This window comes from Diabrotica virgifera, chromosome 10 (assembly GCF_917563875.1).
Source record: "Diabrotica virgifera virgifera chromosome 10, PGI_DIABVI_V3a".
In the NCBI taxonomy this organism is placed as follows: Eukaryota; Metazoa; Arthropoda; class Insecta; order Coleoptera; family Chrysomelidae; genus Diabrotica; species Diabrotica virgifera.
The window spans coordinates 141212648-141238742 of record NC_065452.1 but is presented as its reverse complement, the minus strand read 5'-3'; the positions used below and the strand labels follow the sequence as shown (position 1 = coordinate 141238742).

The following is a 26095-nucleotide window of genomic DNA, read 5'->3' as shown; positions in this document are numbered from 1 at the left end:
CTAGCACCTGCGCAGTTTCACTTATTAGTAATCCTACTTCATTCTTAATATAGATGCTTCGGCTCTGATATCCTTTGTCCATTCTTTTAACCTCTTGGTAAAATGACCTTATTTCTTTAGTTTGAAATTTTTCTTCAATTTCCTTTAGCTTATCTTCTTTGGATATTCTCTTCTTTCTCCTACATTGTCTTTTCATTTCCCTTCTTGCGTCCCTATACACATTTCTGTTATTCTCATTTTCTTTTAATAGCATTATTTGTCTAGCTCTCCTAACTGCTTCAGCTGCTTTTTCACATTCTTCATCATACCAGTCATTTATTTTTCCTTTTCTCATTGTACTGTTTAGAACTGCCTCATTTGCCTTCATTATTGATGTTTTTACTTTCTCCCATCTTTCTTCGATTTCCACTTCTTGTGCGCATGTTGCCAGTTCTATTTCTATTTTCTCTTTATATTTATCGTTTACTTCTTCACTTTTCAATAGGGTCGAATTGTATTTTCTCTTACCTTCCGTTCTTTTCCTTTTTCCCTTCCCGGTCGCACACCAGTTTCTCATGCATGTCACTCTTACTAGGTAGTGGTCTGAATTGCATTCTGCTCCTCTCATGCTTTTTATTTTTGATATAAAATTCATGTCCATTTTTTCTATTACTACATGATCTATTTGGTTAATTGTTTTTCCGTCGGGCGACTTCCATGTCCCTTTGTAGATTTCCTTCCGGCGCAGTTGTGTACTTCTTATTACCATATTTCTCTCCATTGCAAAACATACTGCTCGGTGCCCGTTATTATTTGTTATATCATGTTTGCTATGTTTCCCTACTATGTTCTCATATATATCTTCTTTTCCAATCTTTGAGTTGAAATCGCCCATTATTATTTTCATATCGTATTTCGGTGTTTTTTCGTATTACTCCTCTAGTTGCTCATAGAACATGTCTTTCTCATCTTCATCCGCATCTTCTATGGGAGCATGCACATTTATAATGCTTATATTTCTTCTTTCCCCTTTCATTCTTAAAGAACACAGTCTGTCAGATATAGGCTTAAAAGCTATTACCCTTGATTTCAAGTTTTCCTGTAGTATGAAACCTGTTCCTCTGGTTCTGTCTTTTCCACCACTTTTAAAAAAGGTTGAGCCCTCTACATCCACTATTTCAGTTCCTAATTGTTTGGTTTCTTGTACTGCAAGCAAGTCCAATTTATATTTCTTGACTTCTCTCACTAGTTCTTTCAGATTGCCTGCACCATACGTCCCTATCACATTCCAAGTTCCAAAGTTTATTTTTCGTATATATTTCTCATTTGCCTTAATGGTTGCCTCGGTCGTTTTACTGTTACATACCGTTTTCATGTGTTTCAATTTTCAAATATAAACACAGAAAACCGAAATTAGACATGACTGCAAAATAATATAACATCTCTCTTTTAACCAGATGGATAAACTCAGATTCTCACGTATTTTTTTGAAACAGAGATAAATTCAATGAATTTACTTAGCATATGAGGCAATATTTTTATGTCTACAGGGTAAGACAAAAATATGTTACGATAAATTCACAATTTGTGGTTTCTGCATAAGGCAAAGTAATTGTGTTCTTTTAAACTGTTTCAAATTGATATAAACAGATTACTCATGGGTTTTTGGGATTGCTAAACACGAATATGCCATCAGAATTGACCTCCGGAGGACTTGGTGGCCAGGACCATTGCAAGAGACGTCATATTCTAGAGTTTCGATGGTTTTCGGCATTTAATTGATGCAAATGAATTACTGGAGGGTTTTTTGAGGTCGCTAAACACGAATATGCCACCAGAACCGACGCCCGGAGCACCTGGTTTCCAAGGTCAATGAAAGGGGCTCCTGGAGTTTCGAGGGTCTTTGGTACTACAATAATGCAAACGGATTAGTTATAGGTTTTTTTGGTTGCGGAACACGAATACGTGATCAGCACAGACACAGGAGCACCTGGTGCCTAAGACAGGTTATCTTCTGGAGTTTCGGAGAAATCAAATAGAGGAATTAAATGGATTACTCTTACGTTTTTAACTCCATTTAAACATACAGACATATGTAATTCTGTATGGCCAACTTTAGACAAACAACTACCCACTCCTCAACTTATTCAGTTAAGACTATAAAGTGTAGGAGCATAGTAAAATCACATCACTTTAGAATGGCTGCCGAAACAGCTGTGGCGACATTCTTCTTATTCATCTAGCCATTCACGTCCACATCTGAACATAAGGCTCTTCAAGTCTTCCTTTCCATTGTTTTTTGTTGACGCTACTTGTAGCCAATTTTTCCCGGCAGTCCGTTTCAGATCTGTCGATCTCATAGGTCTGCCTCTGGGTCTTTTGTGTTGGTATGGTCTCTAGGTTAGAATTGTTCTGTGCCATTTGTTTAGATCGCTCCTAGCTACATGTCCAGCGTATTCTCATTTCAATTTTAATGATTTTTGTACCACATCGGTGACTTTGGTTTTCTGTCTTATCCATGTGTTTGTCTTCCTGTCCTTAAGTTATATGTCTAGCATTGCTCTTTCATCGCGTGTTGGGTGACTCTGAGTATGTTGATATTCTTTTTTGTGATTGTCCATGTTTGTGCCCCATATGTTAATATCGGAGTAATGCATGCGTCAAAAACTTCAGATCTAAGATGTAGTTGGCGACATTAATTTGTAATAAATGTTGTGGAAGTATTGAAAATAAAAGTTTTTAGTGTTGTTTTATCAGATATAATGAACTTCCCTCAGGTAACGGTCGATTCCCGCACCAATTCTTAGTTTAATTTGATCGTATGTACAGATATATTCAAGGCAAAGTAGATCAGCTGGAAGTATCTGCAGAAACTGTTAAAGCAATTTATGAAAGAATATGTACAGAAATTGGATGGAGAACAAGAACAAATCAAGAAATAGAAAGTTTAATAATAATATGTAACCAGAACAAGTTTTAAAAAGGGACAACAAGTAGATTGGTTAAGATATAATATAGAAATTCTTGAAAATGAAATTAGTACAACTGCGAAAGTCACTAGAAAATGGAAGAAAAGAGAGACAGCGAAAAAATGACTAATTGGTGCTTTTAAAATTTAACGATGATGATGTTAATCATTTTAAAAATTATAAAGACAAAATGGTAGAAATTAAAAGTAATGTAGGGGAGAACCTTATACATAAACTTTCGTGCATAGAAATCGGCCCACTTAAATATTTGGTCATTTTTGATGTCTCATATTTCCTAAATCTGTTGGCTGATTTAAGTTATTTTTTGAACATGTTATAGCCTGATTCTTTAGCAATACCACTGTAATAATATTGTTGCTAAACAGGTAAATTTCCATTGTATACCGGGTGTGCCAATCAAACTGTTTTTTTCTAGAATTTCGCATCACCCTGTGGAATATTCTAGCATTTATAAAATACTGAAATTAAAACCCAACTATAGCCTCAGGTTTTCTTAATATTTTGTTTTTTGATTCATTCGTTTATGTTGGATAATAAAAAAGTTAGGTACTTTAACAACTAGACATGGTCTTCATCAATACACGGTGTTTCTAAATAAGTGCGACAAACTTTAAGGGGTAATTCTGCATGAAAAAAGAATGACAGTTGGCTTTTTAAAAGTATGTCCGCAAATGTTTCGTTTTCGAGATACGGGATGTTGAATTTTTTCTTACAAACTGACGATTTATTTATTGCTTTAGAACCAGTTGAGATATGCAAATGAAATTTGGTAGGTTTTAAGAGATAGTTATTGCGGATTTTTTGACATAAAATTAAGAATTTTATATTCACCATTAACGTGCATACGGGTAATATGATCGGTCATATTACACGTAGGCGCGCTAATGGTGAATATTAAATTCTTAATTGTATGTCAAAAAATGTGCAATAACTACGTCTTAAAACCCACCTAATTTCCTTGGCATAACTCAACTGGTTTTAAAGCAATAAAATAAATTATCAGTTTGTAAGGAAAAATTCAATATCCCGTATCTCGGAAACGAAACATTTGCGAACATACGTTTATAAATCCAACTGTCATTATTTTTTCATACAGAATTACCCCTTAAAGTTTGTCGCACTTATTTATAAACACCGTGTATTGATGAAGAACATGTTTAGTTGTTAAAGTACCTAACTTTTTTATTATCCAAATTAAACGAATGAATCAAAAAACAGAATGTTAAGAAAACCTGAGGCTATAGTTGGGTTTTAATTTCAGTATTTTATAAATGCCAGAATAGTCCACAGGGTGATGCGAACTTATAAAAAAACACAGTTTGATTGGTACACCCGGTATACAATGAAAATTTACCTGTTTAGCAACAATATTATTACAGTGGTATTGTTAAAGAATCAGGCTATAACATGTTTAAAAAATCACTTAAATCGGCTAACAGGTTTAGGAAATATGAGACATCAAAAATGACAAAATTTTTAAGTGGGCCGATTTCTATGCACGTAAGTTAAGTATAGTATGCAACTAGCGTTTAATGACGATCATTTTGATGCGAGTAGATATAATGGATACGATCATGAGCCGCGAAGCGGCGATTGTCTTATGAAAGATGAGTATTATAATGACAATAATTAAATGCAAATTGTATACATGACTTTTTTCTATGATCATTCACAACAAAAAAATATATTCAAATTTATTTATTTTATTTATAACACAAACAAATCAAGTATCTACTTATATGATTAAGGGCCGGTTTCATAAACAACAAATAAATCGGTGATCTGCGTTTCAGTAACTATTTGTACTCCGCAGTTAGTTATTTTTCGAATAAGTTCCAGTGTAATGATTTTTCAGTTTGTTTAAATATTTAATATTATTTGTTTAAATTATAAAAGGTCAAAATGAAAGAATTTTACTTGACATTGAAGCTCATTATGATACAGGTAGTGGCATCATAATTAATATATTAAAGTATGAGAGTAGAAAAAATAGAATATCTTGTAATTTTTTAAATTGTAGAAATACATTTTGTATTTGAAACCGGTTAGAAAAATATTAACTCTAAAGCTCCATCCGTTGGTTTTACGTTAAAGACACTTATTATAGTATATTGATCGCATCAGGCATCGCGGCATGATGCCTGGCGAGATGCGAGGCTTCCCTATATTTCTACGCTTAGATATATGAGGCCACAAATTAAGAATATTTTAATATATCAATAAAAGCAGCAACATTAAATCTTCGGATTAACAGGGGCCTACACAACCTACCTCTATGTTTGGCTATATGGCGCTACATAATTTGTGTATCCCATTTCTATATCCCATAAAGATAATGGAAATACGAATCCAAAGATTGCAGTTATCTCAAAACTTCGTTTTTGGGCTTAGGCGACTGTTGCTCTGATAACTTCAGATGTTTTAGGGTTGAGTTAGACACCAATTTTCGTTTCCAAGGTCACCATACGTCATTATTAGTAGTTGCAGGAATTATTTAGTGTACTAAACTATCGTAGAAATTGGGTAAGATCTTCTTCCTCTTTATAAGCAGTTCTGCTTGTTATTGGCGGATTGATACCTCTATGGAAGGTCTATCTTTTACGCGGTCGGCCGATACTTCTTCTACCGGTTGATGATTTATCTCTTGCTATTTTGACCACACATGTCTTCCCCATTCTGCTCATGTGGTCCATTCTTTTTTTTATTTAGTGTCCATTCGTTTATACATTGTACGTTACATTTTCTTCTAATTTTTTCACTCCTTTTTCGATCTCTTCTTCTTTCTCGAAACTCCTTATGCCCCTCAGGGGCGTCGGAGGTTTTATTCATCTTCTATCCATCTCTTCCATTTCTTGCGGTCCTTTGCTAACTCTTTCATTTGTTGATGTGTTTTTCCCTTTTCCTGTCCAATTTCTATAATCTGATCGATCCATCTCTTCCTTGGCCCCCTTTCCTTCTTTTACCATATCTTTTCGATTCCATCACCTGCTTTGGTAGTCTTCCCTGGTCCATTCTGTTAATGTGTACATACCATTTTAATTTTCTTTTTTGTATCTTGGTTATTATCGATTCCTGTTTCAGTCTTTGTCTAATATCTTCATTTCTTATTCTGTCCAATTTCGTTTTTCCTGCTATTTTTCTTAGCTGCTTCATCTCCGCTGCGTTTATTGTACTGTCTATTTTTGCATTGTTTACCCATGTCTCACTTGCATATATTAAAGTTGGTACAGAGATTGCGTTGTATACCTTCAGTTTTATTTCTTTATCTATTTCTTCCTTTCCAAATATTGTTTTATTTAGTGCATAGTAGATCTTATTTGATTTTTTCGCTCTGTATGAGATTTCTTGATCTATCTTTCCATCCTCTGATATTATTACTCCAAGGTATTCAAACGACGAGACTGTTTCTATTATTTCGTTTTTGCACCTAAATATCGTTTGGTTTATTTCTTCCCTTTTCTTTTGGGTTACTATCATGGTCTTCGTTTTCTGTACATTTACCTCCATTTTCAAATTTTCTATTTCCTCCACCCAGATATCGAATAATTTTACCATTTTCTCTTAATTGTCTGCTATTATTACTAAGTCATCTGCATTTAGTAATCCCTCCATTCTCACTGGTACTAAATTCCTGTACCCTATTATTGACTGTAATTGCCTTGACCTTCTTTTAGCGCTCTTCATTACTCTATCCATTACTAATATAAACAAAACTGGGCTGAGACTGTCCCTTGTTTTATTCCTCTCCTTAGGTTTATTATTGGCGGTCTGTTTCCGTTTATTTGTACTTTAGCAGGTATGTTTCTATATGTACTTTTTACCACGCTTACTATCTTTTGCGGGATTTGCAGATCTTCCATTACTGACCATATTACTTCTCTATTTATAGAATCAAAAGCAGCTTTAATATCTATAAACGTAATATATAAGTCTTCTCCTATTTCGTTTTTCCTTTCAATTATATTTCTCAGTATGTATATATTATCTGTTGTTCCTCTTTCTTTCCTAAAAGCAGCTTGTTCTTCTTCTAGTTTTCCTTCCAGTGTTTATTTTTCGATCTTCTTTTTCCGATCTCTCAGCGTATTTTCTGTAATTCTTCTCGGTACTCTCATCTCTGCTGTTTTCAGCAGTCTTTGTGTTGTGGCTGTATCGGGTCTTGTTTCTGATGCAGTCTTACACTGGCTTTATAAATTCTTGACTTCATCTCAGTTTATTCATAAAAAATATGAATTGCACTCAAGAGTAAAGTACCTTTATTTTTCACAACATTGAAAATTGTTATTATAAAAAGTTGTTTAGAATTAAAAACTATGTTTCAATATGCAATTACATACTTCTAATTGAAATACAGTGGAACCCCGCAAACCCGAACCCCGCTAATCCGAACGTTCGGCAAATCCGAACCCACGGAAAGTTAAAAAAATTTAAAAATTCAAGACAAAAACTTAAAAACTAGTTTATTATACATACCAGAAAATTTAACAATGTAGGATTAATAAGGCGTATTCTTTAAGAAGTCGGTAACTTTCGTCTGACGCATGGAGGTGTAGCGAGTTAACGCAGCGATGTTAAACCATTTACGCATAAACATTACTATAACAGTCCGTTAACTTTAATTATCTTTATAGTTATTTTATTTAAATTTTAATAACGGTTTGTCATTAAATTATACTTAAAAATAATAAGATCTAACTAAAATAAATATTTGACTGACGTCATACTTAACTATTAGTTGGCACAAGTACTTCAGTTGGTATTAGACACCATTCGCTGTCATGTGAGTTTCGTTCTGTGAGGCTCCTCGTCTAACGACGGGAAATAATTGACTTCGCTTGGTACGCTAGAACGGAAAAGTGGCGGATGACTGATTGAAAAGGACGGAAATTTTAATACAATAGTTTCAAGCTTTTATAAGTGATATTTAGTGGCAAATTATTGGTGGTGCTTTGGAGAAGCTAGGAGACTAAGTTTTGGGAGATCCCGGAGGAATTGGAAGTCATGTCATCCGCCACTTGGGGGAAATCTTAAACTGTAACCAGTCCGTCAGCTCCCCTCACAACTGGGAGCAACCGTTCTACGCCAAGCCAGGTCATTTGGAGACCAGCCTGGAGAACCTCCCACATACCTACTTTGTATCCTGCCCTCTGCACCCCAGAAGGGCATCGGTATATTAATTGGTACAAGCTAGCACCATCCCTGTGCTAATTCGCCTACCAGGGATTTTGGAATCCGTAGCAAGGACACTCTCGGGGACCATTTAGGGTTTGTTTTGGGACACTTAGTATCTGCTAGTGATTGTCACTTCCACTATTACACCACATTCATTTTTTGTATAAGACTCGGGACATTTATTTTGATGATTAAGTTTTATAGTTTATCGCACATATTTTGTTTCAATATTTAAGTTGCATATTGTTTTTATATATCTATAATAGTTGATAGTGTTCCCCAAACCAGTAAACTCTCTGGTCAAAGAGGTTTGAGCTCAGATCATCTTTTCCCCATATGAGATTCTCTTTACCTTTATATATTACCTGAAATTTACTTGTACCATTTATTTACTTAATTAACTTTATATTTTTAGTACTAACCTTGCTTGTCTCCACTTATCAATTTAAATTTATATACTTTGTCCTCTTAATTTGCTTAATTTATTAACTTATTCATATAACTTTAATCTTTCTTTAGTCAATCATAATTATTTAACTTATTTGCTTAACTTTACTTAAATTCATTTAATCAATTTCTAATTATATCTTTGGACGCTATTCCCTTTGAATAGCTATCCATTTTACTTGTTATATTTTTTAGTGACTACGTGTCGAAGCAACTGATTTTTATATATCAAGTAGACCGTAGGTTCACCTTAATGAGGCTAGTGCCTATTTAACTCTTTGAGAGTTACGGAAATTATTCATTGTGAATAATCCTCCCTTAATTATATTCTGGTTCATTAGTTCTATAGGGTTTAACGTTGCTGTACGTATTGCAATCGTACAATTATTTGGTGAAGGTTGTTATTTAACCTAGTATATGTAAGTTGGGGGTATGCTCCATATAAGAGTTACTCCATTACTAATGTAACTATAGATTATATTTATATTACTATAGGTAATTATTTCCTATTGTCATTTTAGAGTTACATAGTTTGTATTTTTCTAACTCAGAGGTTGTCAAAAATCTAAGTAGTTATATTTAATAAATATTTATTTGTTTTGTATATCCATTATTTTTTTTCCCATTTTTGAATTTAATATATTTACTATTTAACAGCAGTGTAAGATACCTGGAAGTTTGGTCCATTCCAACTTCTGGCGCCCATAATTCAGTCTATTTTATTTATCTCCTATATTCTTCTATTTTTATTATACTGCAAAGGGCTAGTATATCTCCTATAACGGGCTACTGCAAAGTAGTATTTTTGTTACATCGGCAGCCCAACTTGGTGCCAACCTTTTATAGGTTCTAAGACAGTAGTTCTTTTAGTTCATTTTTTTTCTTTTATTTATATTATTTCCTTCTGATATCTTTTTATACATTCTGTTCTGATTTATTTTGTTTTTAATTACTTATTAATACTTAACAGGTATACTGTCACTGCTGTATCTATTAATTAGTTGAGATTTTGAAACCTCGTTTATAGTTTTGTCATACAGCTTACATTCTGGGTTGAATTTGAAACGAAGTATAAGTAACTAGCATATATTAGATTATATTATTTTACTCTTTCAGCCAGTGTTGTATTTGTACGTACAGTAATCGTTAATACTTACATATTTTTTTTTCTAGTACAAGTATAATAATTAATTTTTTTTTCCAATATTTAGGTACTATATTTACTTGATTATACCTTATTTACTTTATTTATTTGATACATATATTTTGCTGGCCATTTTTGATTTTGTTGGTGTGTTGCTAATATTTTCTCCGTACTTATATATTTTGCGTACAAACTTAAGTATATTTCATATTTCTGACCTTTGGATTGCTTGTCAATAATTTTTGCTTTCATCATGTGTGCTTTTAAAGTTGAACATCTTCTGGTGGACGAATTGGACTATGAGTTGAAAATTAGGGACGTAGTACCAGAGGAGTCGGCAACTGTCGATAGGAAACGCAATCTTCTGCGGGGTGCTTTGAAGCAAGAAGAAGGCAATAGGAGTTTCACCCAACTTTCGGCTGTACATATCCCTTTTGAGGACCAACGGAAAGGAATATCCGAAACGTTGGATAGCTTGTCGAAGAAAATAGAGAAGTTTAGGGGAACTGTACAGGACAATGAATATGTTAGATTAATATCTCGTCTAGCTCATATTTCTGGCCGAGTACACTTGTTACAGTGTACTACAGAAGAGCAGGAACCTTTTAAAAAGTCTGTTTCTCTTAAAATCCTTACCTTGGAGGGTGAGCTTGATTCTAAGGTTAACCCCATAGCCACATCTACTCCTAATGCTCCAGTCAGTGTCGTTCCTAGTTTCACATACTCCAAACCTGTGCAAGTACACAAATGGGGTGTTTCATTTTCCGGTGAAAAACAGCACAATGATGTGATTACATTTTTAGAAAAAGTCGAATGTCTTCGAGTATCTAGAGGTGTCTCTGAAGAAAATTTGTTTGCTGCTTCAGCTGAATTGTTTACCGGTCCTGCTTTTACCTGGTTCATGAATAATAGAGGTAATTTATCTTGTTGGTCTGATCTGGTTCGCAAGTTGAAGTCAGATTTTCTTCCTTACTCATACCAGGATGATCTCTTGGATGAAATCAAAAACCGTAAGCAGAAACCAGGAGAGTCTGTCACTATGTTCATTAATACTATATTAGGCATGTGTAGCCGTTTAGATACTCCGTTATCTGATTTGTCCAAAATAAAAATCATCTTAAAATGTTTACTGCCCTTTTATCATCAGCAGTTAGCTCTTATGGACATCCAGAATATTGATGACCTCACTGTAAAGTGCAAACGTTTGGAGGAAACGTTATCCTGGTCTTCTCAGCCTCCATCCACATCTCGACCCTCTTCTAATTCTTCTTCTCAGCCAACTTCCTTTAGACAACGTTCTTGGCAAAATAAGGGCCCTGAACGTAATGTTTCTGTTTTTAGTTCCGTTGTTTGCTGGAATTGTCATCAGTCTAATCATAAGTTCAATAATTGTGGTATCCCACAAACTCGTATTTTCTGCCACGGTTGTGGTAGGGAAAATACCCTCAAAAGAAATTGTGTCAAGTGTTCGGGAAACGAAATGTCGGAGGTCCGTCCCCTGAGCGTTTCTCCGTCCAACACCCAATCAGGGAATCAAACCCCATCAGAAAACGAGACAGCTGGCCCAAGCACACCAAGCAACTCAAACCCATCTTCCAATCGGAAAGGGAAGAAGGCATCGTTCAGGAAACAAGCACACACCACAAATCAAAATCAGTCCAGAAATTAAGTTTTAGTCATGATACGTTGAACGCACATGTTTCACAGGGTTGCAAAGCCACAAATTCTTTAATTGGTAGTGTTAAGTATAATAATAATTTTGATGGTGAAGTAGTTCCATATAATGGTTGTATCCAACCAAATATTTTAGATTTAGATATTAACTCTTTATTAGTTAGGAAACAAAATGATAATAGGCCATATCTACCTATTCAAATTTTAGGACAATCGTGTTTAGCTTTATTAGATAGTGGCTCTAATATTTCATTGATAGGAGCACATTCATTAAATTTATTGAAAAATGCTAATATTCCCATTATGCCCATTTCATCTTTGCAAGTATCTACTGCAGATGGTACAGTCCAATCTATTACAGGCAAACTCCAAATTGAAATCACGGTGGCAAATTTATGTAGGAAAATTACATTTTATGTTATTCCTTCTGTACAGAATTCTATAATTTTAGGTATGGACTTCTTTAATGCTTTTAATAGCACCTTAAGTTGTTCTGATTTTTCTTTTTCCATATCTGAATTTAATCTGTCTACCCTTAGTGCTATTCATGATTTTGCCAGTTTATCTAGTTCTGAACAAAGGCAATTGGAGAATATGATCTCTCAGTTTACTACTATTTCTTCAAATGACAAACTAGGTCGTACTTCATTAATATCTCACACTATTGAGGTGGGAAATCCTACTCCTTTCAGATTATATCAGTATCCCATACCTCAAGCCTGGCAGGCAGATTTAGAAAAAGAAGTCGATTCGATGCTTGCTTTAAATATCATAGAACATTCAACGTCGTCCTATTGTTCCCCACTCTGGTTAACAAAAAAGAAGGATGGATCCTTCAGGATCTGCTTTGATGGTCGAAAACTAAACAGTATCACCACTAACAGGGATGCTTATCCAATTCCCAGAATCGACGTGATTTTGAGCAAACTTCAGAATGCCAAATACATCTCTTCGATTGATTTGTCTAAGGCCTTTTTACAGATCCCACTGAGTGAAGAGAGCAAGAAATATACTGCTTTTGCTGTCAGTGGTAAAGGATTATTCCAGTTTGTCACCATGCCTTTCGGTCTTGTTTCTGCTCCTCAGACAATGTGTCGTCTGATGGATTTAGTCATTGGTCCACAGTTAGAGCCCTATGTTTTCTATTATTTGGACGATATTTTAGTAGTCACTCCTGATTTTTCCCTTCATATGGAAATTTTAGATAAATTGTTTTTACGTCTTAAGGAAGCTAATCTAACAATTAATCTGGATAAGTGTCAGTTTTGTCGCCCTAGTCTTAAGTTTTTGGGTTATGTTGTTGATAATCAGGGTCTAAGGACTGATCCTGAGAAAATAGTTGCTATTAAGAATTTTCCTATACCTAAGACCACCACCCAAGTCCGTAGGATATTGGGAATGTGTGGATATTATCGCCGGTTTGTACCTTCGTACTCTACCTTGTTGTCACCTCTTACTGATCTTTTGAAGAACAGGAAAAAGGGGCAGACCATTACCTGGACTCCTGAGGCTGATGAAGCTTTTAGGCGCGTTAAAGAGGCTTTAACTAGCGCACCAGTCATGATGTCACCTAATTTTAATGAGCATTTTTATTTGATGACTGATTGCTCTAATACTGCTTCTGGTGGCGTATTGTTCCAGTTGAAAGATGGCTCGGAACATCCCATAGCTTACACGAGTAAGAAATTGAATAAGGCCCAGAAAAACTATTCCACCACTGAGAAAGAACTCTTAGCTATCATACATGGGTTGGAAGCATTTCGTTATTATTTAGAGGGCCGTAATTTCACCATAATTACGGACCACAGTTCCTTGGTATGGCTTCATAGTATGAAAAACCCATCTCAGAGACTTTCCCGATGGATATGCAAACTGGCTGCCTATTCATATAAGATTGTTCATCGAAAGGCCAACGGTGTAGTGGTTGCTGATGCTCTTTCCCGTGTCCATGATCTTAATGTCTTAGATTTGTCCACCTTAACTCCTGACGAGTGGTATCAGAATATGATTGATAGGGTTACTCAAGACCCACAAAATTATCCTGATTTTAAGGTAGAGAACAATATACTGTACAAACATATCTTAAGTCCTATAGAGGCCTTATCCAATATGTCAGATTGGAAAATAGTTGTACCTACGCCAAATAGGGAGAACATATTACGTATGTTTCATGATGAAGTTACTGCTGGACATTTTGGTTTTTATAAAACTTTTCATCGTATTGCCGAATTATATTATTGGCCTGGCATGCGCAAGTCTATCAAAAAGTATATTTCTAAGTGTTTAGTTTGTGCGACTTGTAAACCCAGTAATTTACCACAAGCTGGACTCATGGGTTCCTTTAGGAACATTAATTTTCCTTGGCAGATGATCTCGTTGGATCTCATTGGACCCTATCCTCGTAGTTATAAGGGTAATACTTACTGCTTGGTAGTTGTGGATTATTTCACCAAATTTCCTGTAGTTTGTCCTCTTCGTCAGGCCACAACTCCAGCCATTCTGAAATATTTAGAGGAACAAGTCTTTTTGTTGTTTGGTGTTCCCCAAATTGTGTCATGTGACAATGGTCCTCAGTTTGTGTCGAAGGCTTTTAAAGATCTTTTAGCTAAATATAAGGTCCAGAAGACCTTTTATAATGCTGCCTACCATCCCCAAGCCAATCATACTGAGAGAGTGAATCGCAGTATCGTCACCGCCCTAAGGTCCTATACATTCCCAGATCACAGAGCTTGGGATCAATATATCCATTCCATAGCTCAAGCCATAAGGACCTCTGTCCATGAGGTTACCCAATGTTCTCCTGCATATCTCAATTTTGGTAGAAATGTTGCTTTATCTGGTGACTATTTTGGTACAATTTCCGACACTTCCACAAATCTCCCTCAGATATCCGATAACCTTCATCGCTTAGAAGATCTCCAGACTCTACCTCAAATTTTTTCTGACATTCGGAAGAAGTTAAAAACTTCCTATCTAAGGAACCAGCAGCAGTATAACTTGAGGAAAAGAGATCTGCAATTCTTCGTTGGAGATAGAGTGTTGAAGCGAAACTTTGTAAAGTCTAATAAGGGTGATGCTATTTCGGCAAAATTTTGCCAGAAATATATTCCCTGTACGGTTGTGAAGGTAATATCTCCTTTAGTGTATGAATTGAAGGACAATTCGACTAACAAACGAATTGGACAATTTCACATAAAGGATTTACTGCCTGATAACACCATGGATGAGGTTGATTCATCATCTTCGGAAGAAGATTAACTTTATAGGGTTGTTTGAGCTAACTTCTTCCTCTATTTGTCTTTAGCTCGATCCTTATTAAGATTCAGTATTTTAGTTTAATATTTTATTCACCAGATAGAGCAGGTACATATCTCCATTTTTATCTTTTGGCATGGTTGTTAGATGACTTCCAATTTATGAATCATTAGGTTAATTATTTTTTTTAGTACGCTTAGGTATGAGCTTATCATTTTTTTTCATTATTAATGTTGCACTTTAATTATTATGCATCAACATTATTAATTATTAATACTGTTAGTAGGATTACCCAGTTAATAAGAACCAACTTGTAATTTTTAGATTGTGCACCTACCCCCTTAGCATAGAAGGGTTGTTGATTATTGTATATTTATATATTTGAATATGTAAGCTCATGCAAGTACGTTGGTTTAATATTGATATTTGGTATGGAACTATGGAACTAAGAATATTATACACTACTTATCTCAGGTTGTGTGTTGTATTTTTGATATTTGACTACATACTATTTTTTTTATATGTATCTTTTATTATCTTGTTATTAGATTTGCCATATTGGAAAGATGGGGTGGTTCTTAATTTTATATTGGTTTACTTTATCAACATTTGTCACAGATATCCTAAATACTTTATAATAATTTATATCCTTATGCCCTACACAGTATGATTCTGGAATTAGTTTGGAATTCTGATGTATGTATGGATTTCTTCTTAAGAACTAGTCTGCCAATGCTCTGTAATTTGGGTTCCTAGGTAACCTAGTGAATGCGTGGGTTCGAAATTCAGCAACTGATCACTGCTATCCGATTTCGTAACCTATGTTTTCATAGCAGAGTACGCAGATGTTTATTCATCAAAATATTTCTGGTCAGGAAATGTTGGCCACATGTCCTGACCATCCTTGTGTAATTATTCCAATCATTCCAGTTACATTTTTTAGCATTTGATAGGGAATATTTAGTTTACATTATGTCCCGTACTTCATAGGTAGTAGGTTCCTTTTAGTATTTGAGGTGTTCGGACAAATGAATTGCTTATTTTAGTAGATTTCCTCTTCTTTCCTGAGGCATTAGTTTGTTGTTGAGATTCAGGAATATTTCCTGGATAATTCTATGTATGCGAGAACGTATGAATCTACAGTTTTATTCCAAATTGGTTGCTCGTTCTTGTCATATTTTTTTTCTATCATTTATCATGGTGTCATAGACCTTGTCAGTTCACCTTTTAGATTTTTTTTTATTACAATTGGTACGTTATCAGCTATAGCTATAGCTAGTGAACAACAGCACGGACCAATTTTAGTTAGTCAACGACTTACTTGAGTCGATGGACCTAATTTAGTTTATTTAGTATTAGTGAGAATTGGTACACAAATCTTCCTGATCGTTCTTCTTTGGATATGCTCCTATAAATCTGGTGTCCATTGATAGTCCGATTTTGGATAAAGCGTCCGAGTCCTCACTTATTTTGTTTATTTGGTTGTATAGGCTCGTATTACCGGTTGTGGTTGTACATAGGCCTAATTAATTTATGTGATTTAGTATTGGTGTGAATTGGTCCATAAATCTTCCTGGTCGTCCTTCTGTGGATATGCTTTATGAATCTGGTGTCCATTGATAGTCCGACTTTGGATTAAGTGTCCGATTCCACATTTATTTTGATTAATGAGTTTTTGGATAACTTTGATATGCTTACTATTTGTATTATTTGGCACTGGTGAGAATTGTTCCATAAATATTCCTGATTGTTCTTCTCTGGATATGCTATTACGAATCTGGTGTCCATTGGTAGTTCAATTTTGGATGAAGTGTTCCATTCTTCACTTATTTCAGTTGTTGATTTCTTTTGTCTTACTTTAGTATATTTACTTGTGTTATGGTGCGAATTGGCTCATACCTTTGCCTGGTTGTTCGTCCTTGGATATACTCTTTATAAATTTGATGTCCATGGATTGTTCAATTTTGCATTTAGTGCCAATTCGACATTTATTTGTCATTATGAACTTTAGTACATTATTTAGCTTATGTTTTGGTTTGCAGACAAAATGTCGATGACATTTTAATATGACTTCGAGTCATCTTTTCCGATTCGTAGTTTTGGTGTAGTGATCATCCTTCTTTCCCTGATCCTTAATTTGTGGTTACTTGTAATCTTGCGGGTCAACGTAGAATGATAGATTATTACCACTTGGTTATTAATATTTTGAAAAAAAAAAAAAAAAAAAATTTTTTTTGCTTAAAATTTTTTTTTCTCCGAGTAGAAGGGGAATATAACAGTCCGTTAACTTTAATTATCTTTATAGTTATTTTATTTAAATTTTAATAACGGTTTGTCATTAAATTATACTTAAAAATAATAAGATCTAACTAAAATAAATATTTGACTGACGTCATACTTAACTATTAGTTGGCACAAGTACTTCAGTTGATATTAGACACCATTCGCTGTCATGTGAGTTTCGTTCTGTGAGGCTCCTCGTCTAACGACGGGAAATAATTGACTTCGCTTGGTACGCTAGAACGGAAAAGTGGCGGATGACTGATTGAAAAGGACGGAAATTTTAATACAATAGTTTCAAGCTTTTATAAGTGATATTTAGTGGCAAATTATTGGTGGTGCTTTGGAGAAGCTAGGAGACTAAGTTTTGGGAGATCCCGGAGGAATTGGAAGTCATGTCATCCGCCACTTGGGGGAAATCTTAAACTGTAACCAGTCCGTCAGCTCCCCTCACAACTGGGAGCAACCGTTCTACGCCAAGCCAGGTCATTTGGAGACCAGCCTGGAGAACCTCCCACATACCTACTTTGTATCCTGCCCTCTGCACCCCAGAAGGGCATCGGTATATTAATTGGTACAAGCTAGCACCATCCCTGTGCTAATTCGCCTACCAGGGATTTTGGAATCCGTAGCAAGGACACTCTCGGGGACCATTTAGGGTTTGTTTTGGGACACTTAGTATCTGCTAGTGATTGTCACTTCCACTATTACACCACATTCATTTTTTGTATAAGACTCGGGACATTTATTTTGATGATTAAGTTTTATAGTTTATCGCACATATTTTGTTTCAATATTTAAGTTGCATATTGTTTTTATATATCTATAATAGTTGATAGTGTTCCCCAAACCAGTAAACTCTCTGGTCAAAGAGGTTTGAGCTCAGATCATCTTTTCCCCATATGAGATTCTCTTTACCTTTATATATTACCTGAAATTTACTTGTACCATTTATTTACTTAATTAACTTTATATTTTTAGTACTAACCTTGCTTGTCTCCACTTATCAATTTAAATTTATATACTTTGTCCTCTTAATTTGCTTAATTTATTAACTTATTCATATAACTTTAATCTTTCTTTAGTCAATCATAATTATTTAACTTATTTGCTTAACTTTACTTAAATTCATTTAATCAATTTCTAATTATATCTTTGGACGCTATTCCCTTTGAATAGCTATCCATTTTACTTGTTATATTTTTTAGTGACTACGTGTCGAAGCAACTGATTTTTATATATCAAGTAGACCGTAGGTTCACCTTAATGAGGCTAGTGCCTATTTAACTCTTTGAGAGTTACGGAAATTATTCATTGTGAATAATCCTCCCTTAATTATATTCTGGTTCATTAGTTCTATAGGGTTTAACGTTGCTGTACGTATTGCAATCGTACAATTATTTGGTGAAGGTTGTTATTTAACCTAGTATATGTAAGTTGGGGGTATGCTCCATATAAGAGTTACTCCATTACTAATGTAACTATAGATTATATTTATATTACTATAGGTAATTATTTCCTATTGTCATTTTAGAGTTACATAGTTTGTATTTTTCTAACTCAGAGGTTGTCAAAAATCTAAGTAGTTATATTTAATAAATATTTATTTGTTTTGTATATCCATTATTTTTTTTCCCATTTTTGAATTTAATATATTTACTATTTAACAGCAGTGTAAGATACCTGGAAGTTTGGTCCATTCCAACTTCTGGCGCCCATAATTCAGTCTATTTTATTTATCTCCTATATTCTTCTATTTTTATTATATTATTATATTTATCTAATTTATTTTCTGAACATATATTTTTAACTTAAAAGATTTCCCTTTTTCTAGTCATCATCTCTCTTTAGGTTGAGCTACTGTTCTTCGACAGGCATGCAAACGAGCCGTATCCATCCTTGAGTGTCAAGTTGCTCTCTTGCATCTATAGCTAGCCAACTCTATTCAGTTTGCCTTTGTCTCTCCATACTTCCATTATCAGTTCATCACCCTTCCTTCATTCATTTCATCTTATCATTTTAGTTCAACAAATACTACTGCAAAGTAGTATTTTTGTTACATTACATCGACCGGTAACGCAGCAGAGTTCTGCTCCACGTAACGTAGAGCCACATCCAGAGCTTTAGTGGCAACTGCGTGTGACACTCGATCTGGCAGAAAAACTTCTTTCTCGCTTTCTTCTTCTTCATTAGGGCTGCCTTAAGGTTGAACCAAATCTACAATGTCTTCATCCGTAAATTATTGGTGCTCATTGTCGTCAGCTTCAATACATTTTGTAATTGCACTTTCTTCTTTGTTTTCACATCTTGGAAGTTGTGTTACGACTTCTAGATCATCTTATAATGGAGCTTCTTCAAATTGTAAATCTGGCCACAACTTCTTCCATGATTTTGTAATTAAAGTCTAAGGGCTGTTGTCCCAGGCCTCAGCCACCCAATAAATGAGATCTGTAGTAGAGATCTTGTCAGTAGTGGACGGCTTTCCTCGCCTTCTAATACAGTCCGTACCAAATTTTTTCTATAATACAGTTTCATAAACTGCAGAATACCCTGGTCCATGGGTTGCAATAAGGTGGTCATATTTGGTGGTAGGAAAACAGCTTTTCCACTTCCTTATTCAATATCGAAACGGATGGAACAAATTGTTTTTCAAATCATTCCTTAAAAAGTGCACTATTCATCCATGCTTTCCAGGCTAACTTTCGGATAATCCGAACTTTTCGGAATCCGAACCGGCTGTCCCCCCAATTAGTTCGGATTTGCGGGGTTCTACTGTATAGTAAACTATAAAGGTACTTTACTCTTGAGCGAAATTCATATTTTTTGACATACATCGTATAAAATTGACAAAATTTGATATAATGGTTACATCTTAGGTTTTAAACCACGCAGAACTTTTTATGAAGAATAACTTCTTTTTGTAAAATTAATACATAATAAGAGTTATCACAGTTGTAATAAATAACAATGATGATATACATACATACAACGATGATATACTGAGAAAAATTTTCTTCAATTTTTTTTCAATTAGAAGGACGTAATTGCATAGAACATAGTTTTTAATTCCAAACAACTTTTCGTAATAACAATTTTCGATATTGTGAAATATAAAGGTACTTTACTCCTGAACGAAATTGATATTTCTTGGCATACCTCGTATAATATTGATAAAATTCGGTATCTGATGGTTGAATCTCAGGTTTTAGACCATGCAGAACTTTTTATGAAGAATACATTTTTTTCGTAAAAGTGTATGTATATTTATGTATGTATGGCCCAAATCCCCCATTTTAGCATGTAATCATAAATAATAAATATGAAAATAAATATTAATTCAAATCATATAGACTATAGACTATAATATTAATTTCAATGTTTCATGTTTTAAGGATCTCTGTGAGAAGACAGAAGAATCTCTAGTCAGAATTTTAGACAAAATGGAACTACAACATGATGTAATTGCTGTACAAGAAGGAATTCCAATAATTGTTTGTTTATGTATCAATACTGATGTATCATTGACTACATCAGGTGTTGGTCAAACTTTCAAAGAGGCCAAAGAAGAAGCGCTCGAGACTGCATTCATGATGCTTGACATGTATATTGAATAGTTTTCAAATAAAAATTAAAAAATGTATAATACATTGTAATAATTGTATTTTTGTTACAATATATATTCTTCTACAATATTATGTTTAGATTTTAGATGGGATTAGTTTTAATGTTAACTCGTTCAGAGCCCACGCCGTGACATATACGGCATTAGCATGTTCTATTGTAGGGCCCGCGCCGTATATGTGACGGAGTAAACACGTTTATAAATAACAGTTCCTATAAAGTGGGCGTTTGTAGTAGGCTTTCTCACTGGTTCAGGGGAATTTTAGTAAGTGTTTATAATTTACAAAAGTGCACTTGGGTCAGAACTTCGTTTACATACTTCGTAGATAAGATGGTAATAAAATTCGAAGTAACATTATCCCTAATAAAAAAGACATGATTTATTTAGAATAAAATTTTGATTATGATTGTGATAATGATGTGTAATTCAAAGTTCACGGTTGTACTTCAAAGTTGTACAAAGTTCTACTTCACTTGATGACAGATTATTTTGGAAATGGACACAGCTTATACATGGACAACTTTTACAGTTCTGTTGGCCTTTCCAAACAATTGTTGGCTAGAAATACTTTATGCATTGGAACTCTGCGAGCTGCAAGAAAAGAAAATCCCAGAGTGACTAAAGCAAAATTAAATATTGGTGAAATGGTGCAACGTAATTGTAGAGACGTGCGTGTTGGTAAATGGAGAGATAAAAGAGAGGTGCAGTATACAGTATATACAGGGTGTCCCGAAAAGGTTGGTCATAAATTATACCACACATTTTGGAGTCAAAAATAGTTCGATTGAACCTAACTTACCTTAGTACAAATGTGCTCATAAAAAAAGTTACAGCCCTTTGAAGTTACAAAATGAAAATCTATTTTTTTCAATATATCGAATACTATTAAAGATTTTTTATTGAAAATGGACATGTATCATTCTTATGGCAGGATCATCTTAAAACAAAATTATAGTGAGATTTGTCCACCCCATAATAATTTTATGGGGGTTTTGATCCCTTAAACCTCCCCAAACTTTTGTGCACGTTTCAATTAATTCATTATTGTGGTACCATTAGTTAAACACAACGTTTTTAAAACTTTTTTACCTCCCAGTATTTTTTCGATAAGCTAGTTTTTATCGACATGCGGCTTCATTTTTAATATATTTACATAAAAACTTTATGGGAGTTTTGTTCCTTTAAATCCCCCAAATGTTTGTGTACGTTCCAATTAAACTATCATTGTGGTACCATTAGTTAAACACAGTGTTTTTAAAACTTTTTTGCTTCTTAGTATTTTTTTGATAAGTCACCTTTTATAGAGATGTGGCTTCTTTTTTTAAAATATACCTAAAAATGTAAATTATAAATACATTTTCAGATTATTAACAGGTCTCTATAATCGTACTTACCATATACTAATATGTGGTGGATTCGATAAATATTCAAAATATCTCGATAAACACTGGTTTATCGAAAAAGTCGCAAGAGGCAAAAATGTTTTAAAAACAGTGTGTTTAACTAATGGTGCCACACTAATAATTACATTGGAACGTACAAAAAAGTTTGGGGGGGGGGGTTTAAGGGAACAAAACCTCCATAAATTTTTTATGGGGTACAAATTTCACTTTAATTTTTATTTAAGATGCTGCTGCCTAAATAATGCCACATGTCCATTTTCAATGAAAAATCTCTAAGAGTTTTCGATATATGAAAAAAAATTGATTTTCATTTTGTAATTTCAAAGGGCTGTAACTTTTTTTGTGTGCACTATTGTATATAGGTAAGTAGCTTCAATCAACCTCTTTTTGACCCCAGAATCTGTGGTATAATTTATGACCAATCTTTTCGGGACACCCTGTATAATATAGGACTTAAGATGCTACCCTGTGGTAGTCCCAAAGATGTGTAGCGTGAGTTAGATTTATCTCCATTTAAACTAACGTGAACTGCTCGATTAATGTATAAGTTAATGATGTTCCATGTTACTATCTTGAGTATAGACCAGGGCGCATCTGTAAAAATATTAGTACATTTGGACGTTGAGAGGTGACTCAAATTTTTTTTGCAGAAATTGCTTGAAAATAAATCAAATAATAATAATTGAGTTATCCTCCCTCTCAAAAAGGTCCGGAACATTGTTTAAATAATCAAAATGTCAAAAAATGAAGGAAAAATTCGATTTTTTTCTTCGTTTTTTGATTATAACTTTAAAAGTATTCATTTCCGAGAAGTTATATTGACATAAAAGTTATGTAATTAAATTTTCTACAATATAGAGTTGGTTAAAATTTAAAAAATAGTCACCCTTGTTGCAAAACAGCAATAATTGGGAAAAAAACATACAAAAACAAGTATTCGCATTTTACGTTTTTCAACCATTTATGCTAAACTTAGGACCTTCATATTTCACCCAGAAAAACTTTATGATACAGTAAAACAATACTATATATTTCATTAAGATCGGTTTAATAGATTTTGCAAAATAAATTTTGCAATCTAGCTTTCGCAAAAAAAATTCATTTTTTCAAACTGTTACAGGACTGAAAATAAAGCAGATAGCAAGTTGAATTTTTTTTGCTTATAGAAGTGTACTGTACCTTGCATTTGCAATTTGCAAAACTAAAATCAAATATCCACCACGGCGTCAGGAATTTTTTTAAATAAACATTAATTATTGGTGCTGCGCGCAGGACACCGGATAGTTTGCTCTGATTGGGCATTCCAATTACCTTTGATAATGATTGATACATTTTAATTTTTATTACATTTCGATATAAATAAATAAATTTGTTTATTGCAAAATAAAAACACATACTCTATCCTTTGAAATAACACTTTTTTTAGCAAAAACTTTCTTTGTTCATATATTTTAACTTAGAGAATAAAAGTTTATTATTTTTAAACATATGCAATTGTTTAAACAATATTTCACAAACAATAATAAAATTAGTTTGATTTTTGTGGAATTAAAATATTAAAATACAACAAAATATAGAGTAAGAAAATAATATATTAGATAAAGATTGGAATAAATTTTGGTGGAAATCAACTTTATGTGAATCGAACACCGCTGTCCTGCGCGTAGCACCAATATTTAATGTTTATTTAAAAAAATTTCTGCCGCCGTGGTAATTAATCGATTTTAATTTTGCAAATTGCAAATGAAAGGTACAGTACACTTCTATACGCAAAAAAATTTTGAACTTGCTATCTGCTTTATTTTCAGTCCTGTAACATTTTGAAAAAATGAATTGTTTTTGCGAAAGCTGGATTGCAAAATCTATTAAACCGATCTTAATGAAATTTACAGTATTGTTTAACTGTATCATATAGTTTTTCTGAGTGAAATATGAAGGTCATAAGTGTAGCATAAATGGATGAAAAACGTAAAATGCAAATACTTGTTTTTGTATGGTTTTTTTCGCAATTATTGCTATTTTGCAACAAGGGTGACTATTTTTTCAATTTTTAACCAATTCTTCATTGTAGGAAATTTAATTACTCAACTTTTATGTCAGTACATCTTTTCTCGGAAATGAATAGTTTTAAAGTTATAATCAAAAAACCAAGAAAAAAATCGAATTTTTCCTTCATTTCTTGACATTTTGATTATTTAAACAATGTTCCGGACCTTTTTGAGAGGGGGATAACTCAAATATTATTATTTGAGTTATTTTCAAGAAATTTCTGCAAAAAAATTTGAGTCACCTCTCAACGTCCATCTCAAAACAGATGGGCCCTGGACTAGTATTCCTATTTCCAACATTTTCGCGTATAGTATGTGAAGATTAACGTTGTCGTAAGCCCCTTTTATAGCTAAGAACAAAGCACTAACTGCTTTCTTATAAGTAAAGGAACTATAAATGTCTATTAAAAAGTGGCAGAGGCTATCTTTTGTGGATTTATCTTTTCTAAAACCAAACTGACTTTTTGGTAATAGGTCGTTCTTTTCTAACCAAAATTCCAGACGGTTTTTAATAAGTCTCTCATATGTTTTCAGTATAGACCGATTGGACGGTAAGAATCCCAATTCTTTGATGATTTTCCTGGTTTTAAAACCGGGATAATAGTGTAAACGTGCCAATCATCAGGAATCTTTATGCGGCGCATCCAAATTTCATTATGTAGATTTAGTAGTGCAGCCTTACCAATTCTTGAAAGATTTGATAGCATCGAGTAATGGATATTATCAGTACCTGGTGCTGAATTTGAGTTTTTCTTCAACGCAAAGTAAAGTTCAGTGGCAGAAAATGGTTTGACTAGGAAACGGATTGGTTCTGGATAGTCGTACAGAGCATTTAGTTGTAAATCAGGAATTACTAATTCTGCAGACGACGGTGTGATATTTTGATAGAACTCTTCTATCCACGAAGCTTCCGACAGTATAACAGGGACTTTGTTCATTGTTTTTCTATTTTTTAGTCGGTTAACTTTTGACCATACATCTTTAATAGGGACTGACCTATTTAGGGATCCGACATAATCTCTCCAGCTATTTCTTTTAGTTTGTTTAGTGAACTTCTTGACATGTGCATTTGTGCATCATCTTTTTTATACTTAAGTAGGTTTTCATGGTTTGGATTTTCTTTGAATATTCAAAAACTTTCCTGTCTTCTTCTGACTGCTTCCTCACATTCTAAATCCCACCAATATTTTCCTCTAGAAGTCGGTTTTTTTTATTTTAAATTTGGGGATGCAGTAGGATGCAGTTGTATTTATATTGTGCAAAAATTGTTCATAAGAATTTATATCTTCAAATTGAGAGAATATATCTTCCGAATACTGTTCATATAGTTTCCAGTCGGCATTCTTTAATTTCCACTTTTGTGAATATGGATTATATGTAAGATTTGGTTGATCCTCTAACTCTACTCTTATAGGTGTATGGTCTGAACCAAATAAGTCTTGAAGTGTTTTCCAAGTGATCAGGTGGTTTAAATCAGGAGTACAAATGGTCAGGTATATTGCCGATTTCTAGAAGTTCCTAAAGAAAGTAGGAGAGCCATCATTTTTGAATATTAAATTATCGTCTATACAGTCCATCAAGATTTTACCTTTCATATCTGTTTGGTTGTCTAGGCCCCAGGCAATGTGGTGAGCATTAAGGTCACCTCCTATTATAGATGGTATGAAATTGTTCCATTGTTGTAACGATAACTTCGTTCCTGGGGGAAGATACATAGATATAAATGTAACATAAACTTTATTTTTATTGCTACTTTATTGACTTTTATTAAATCTACTTTTATGGTGACTTCCTCATAATACAGGTTTGACTTTATTAAAATTGCTGAGCCACCGCCAACAGTTGCTGAAAAGCGGTCGTCTCTGACAATATTGTACCCGTGAAAGTTATAATACTTTTCTGGTTTAAATCTAGTTTCTAATAATAATGCCTAAAGAATGGCTCCAATCGACATTTATACTGCTACCCAAAAAAACCAATGCAAAGGAGTGCAATGAACATCGCACCATAGCCTTAATGAGTCATGTCTTGAAATTGTTTTTAAAAGTGATTCACAATAGAATACATAAGAAATTAGACGAAGG

General features: G+C 33.8%; 1 protein-coding gene across 3 annotated transcripts in view; it reads left to right on the top strand.

The window, feature by feature from the left end:
* LOC126893240 (RISC-loading complex subunit tarbp2-like) overlaps positions 1–20628 on the top strand; it is an 85800-nt gene extending 65172 nt beyond the window's left edge. For all 3 annotated transcript variants that reach the window (XM_050663226.1, XM_050663227.1, XM_050663229.1), the window contains exon 5: positions 20331–20628. In XM_050663226.1, the coding sequence (XP_050519183.1) occupies positions 20331–20552 (222 nt within the window). In that variant the 3' untranslated portion in view covers positions 20553–20628. The remainder of the gene's footprint in view (positions 1–20330) is intronic.
* Positions 20629–26095: the final 5467 nt, after the last annotated feature.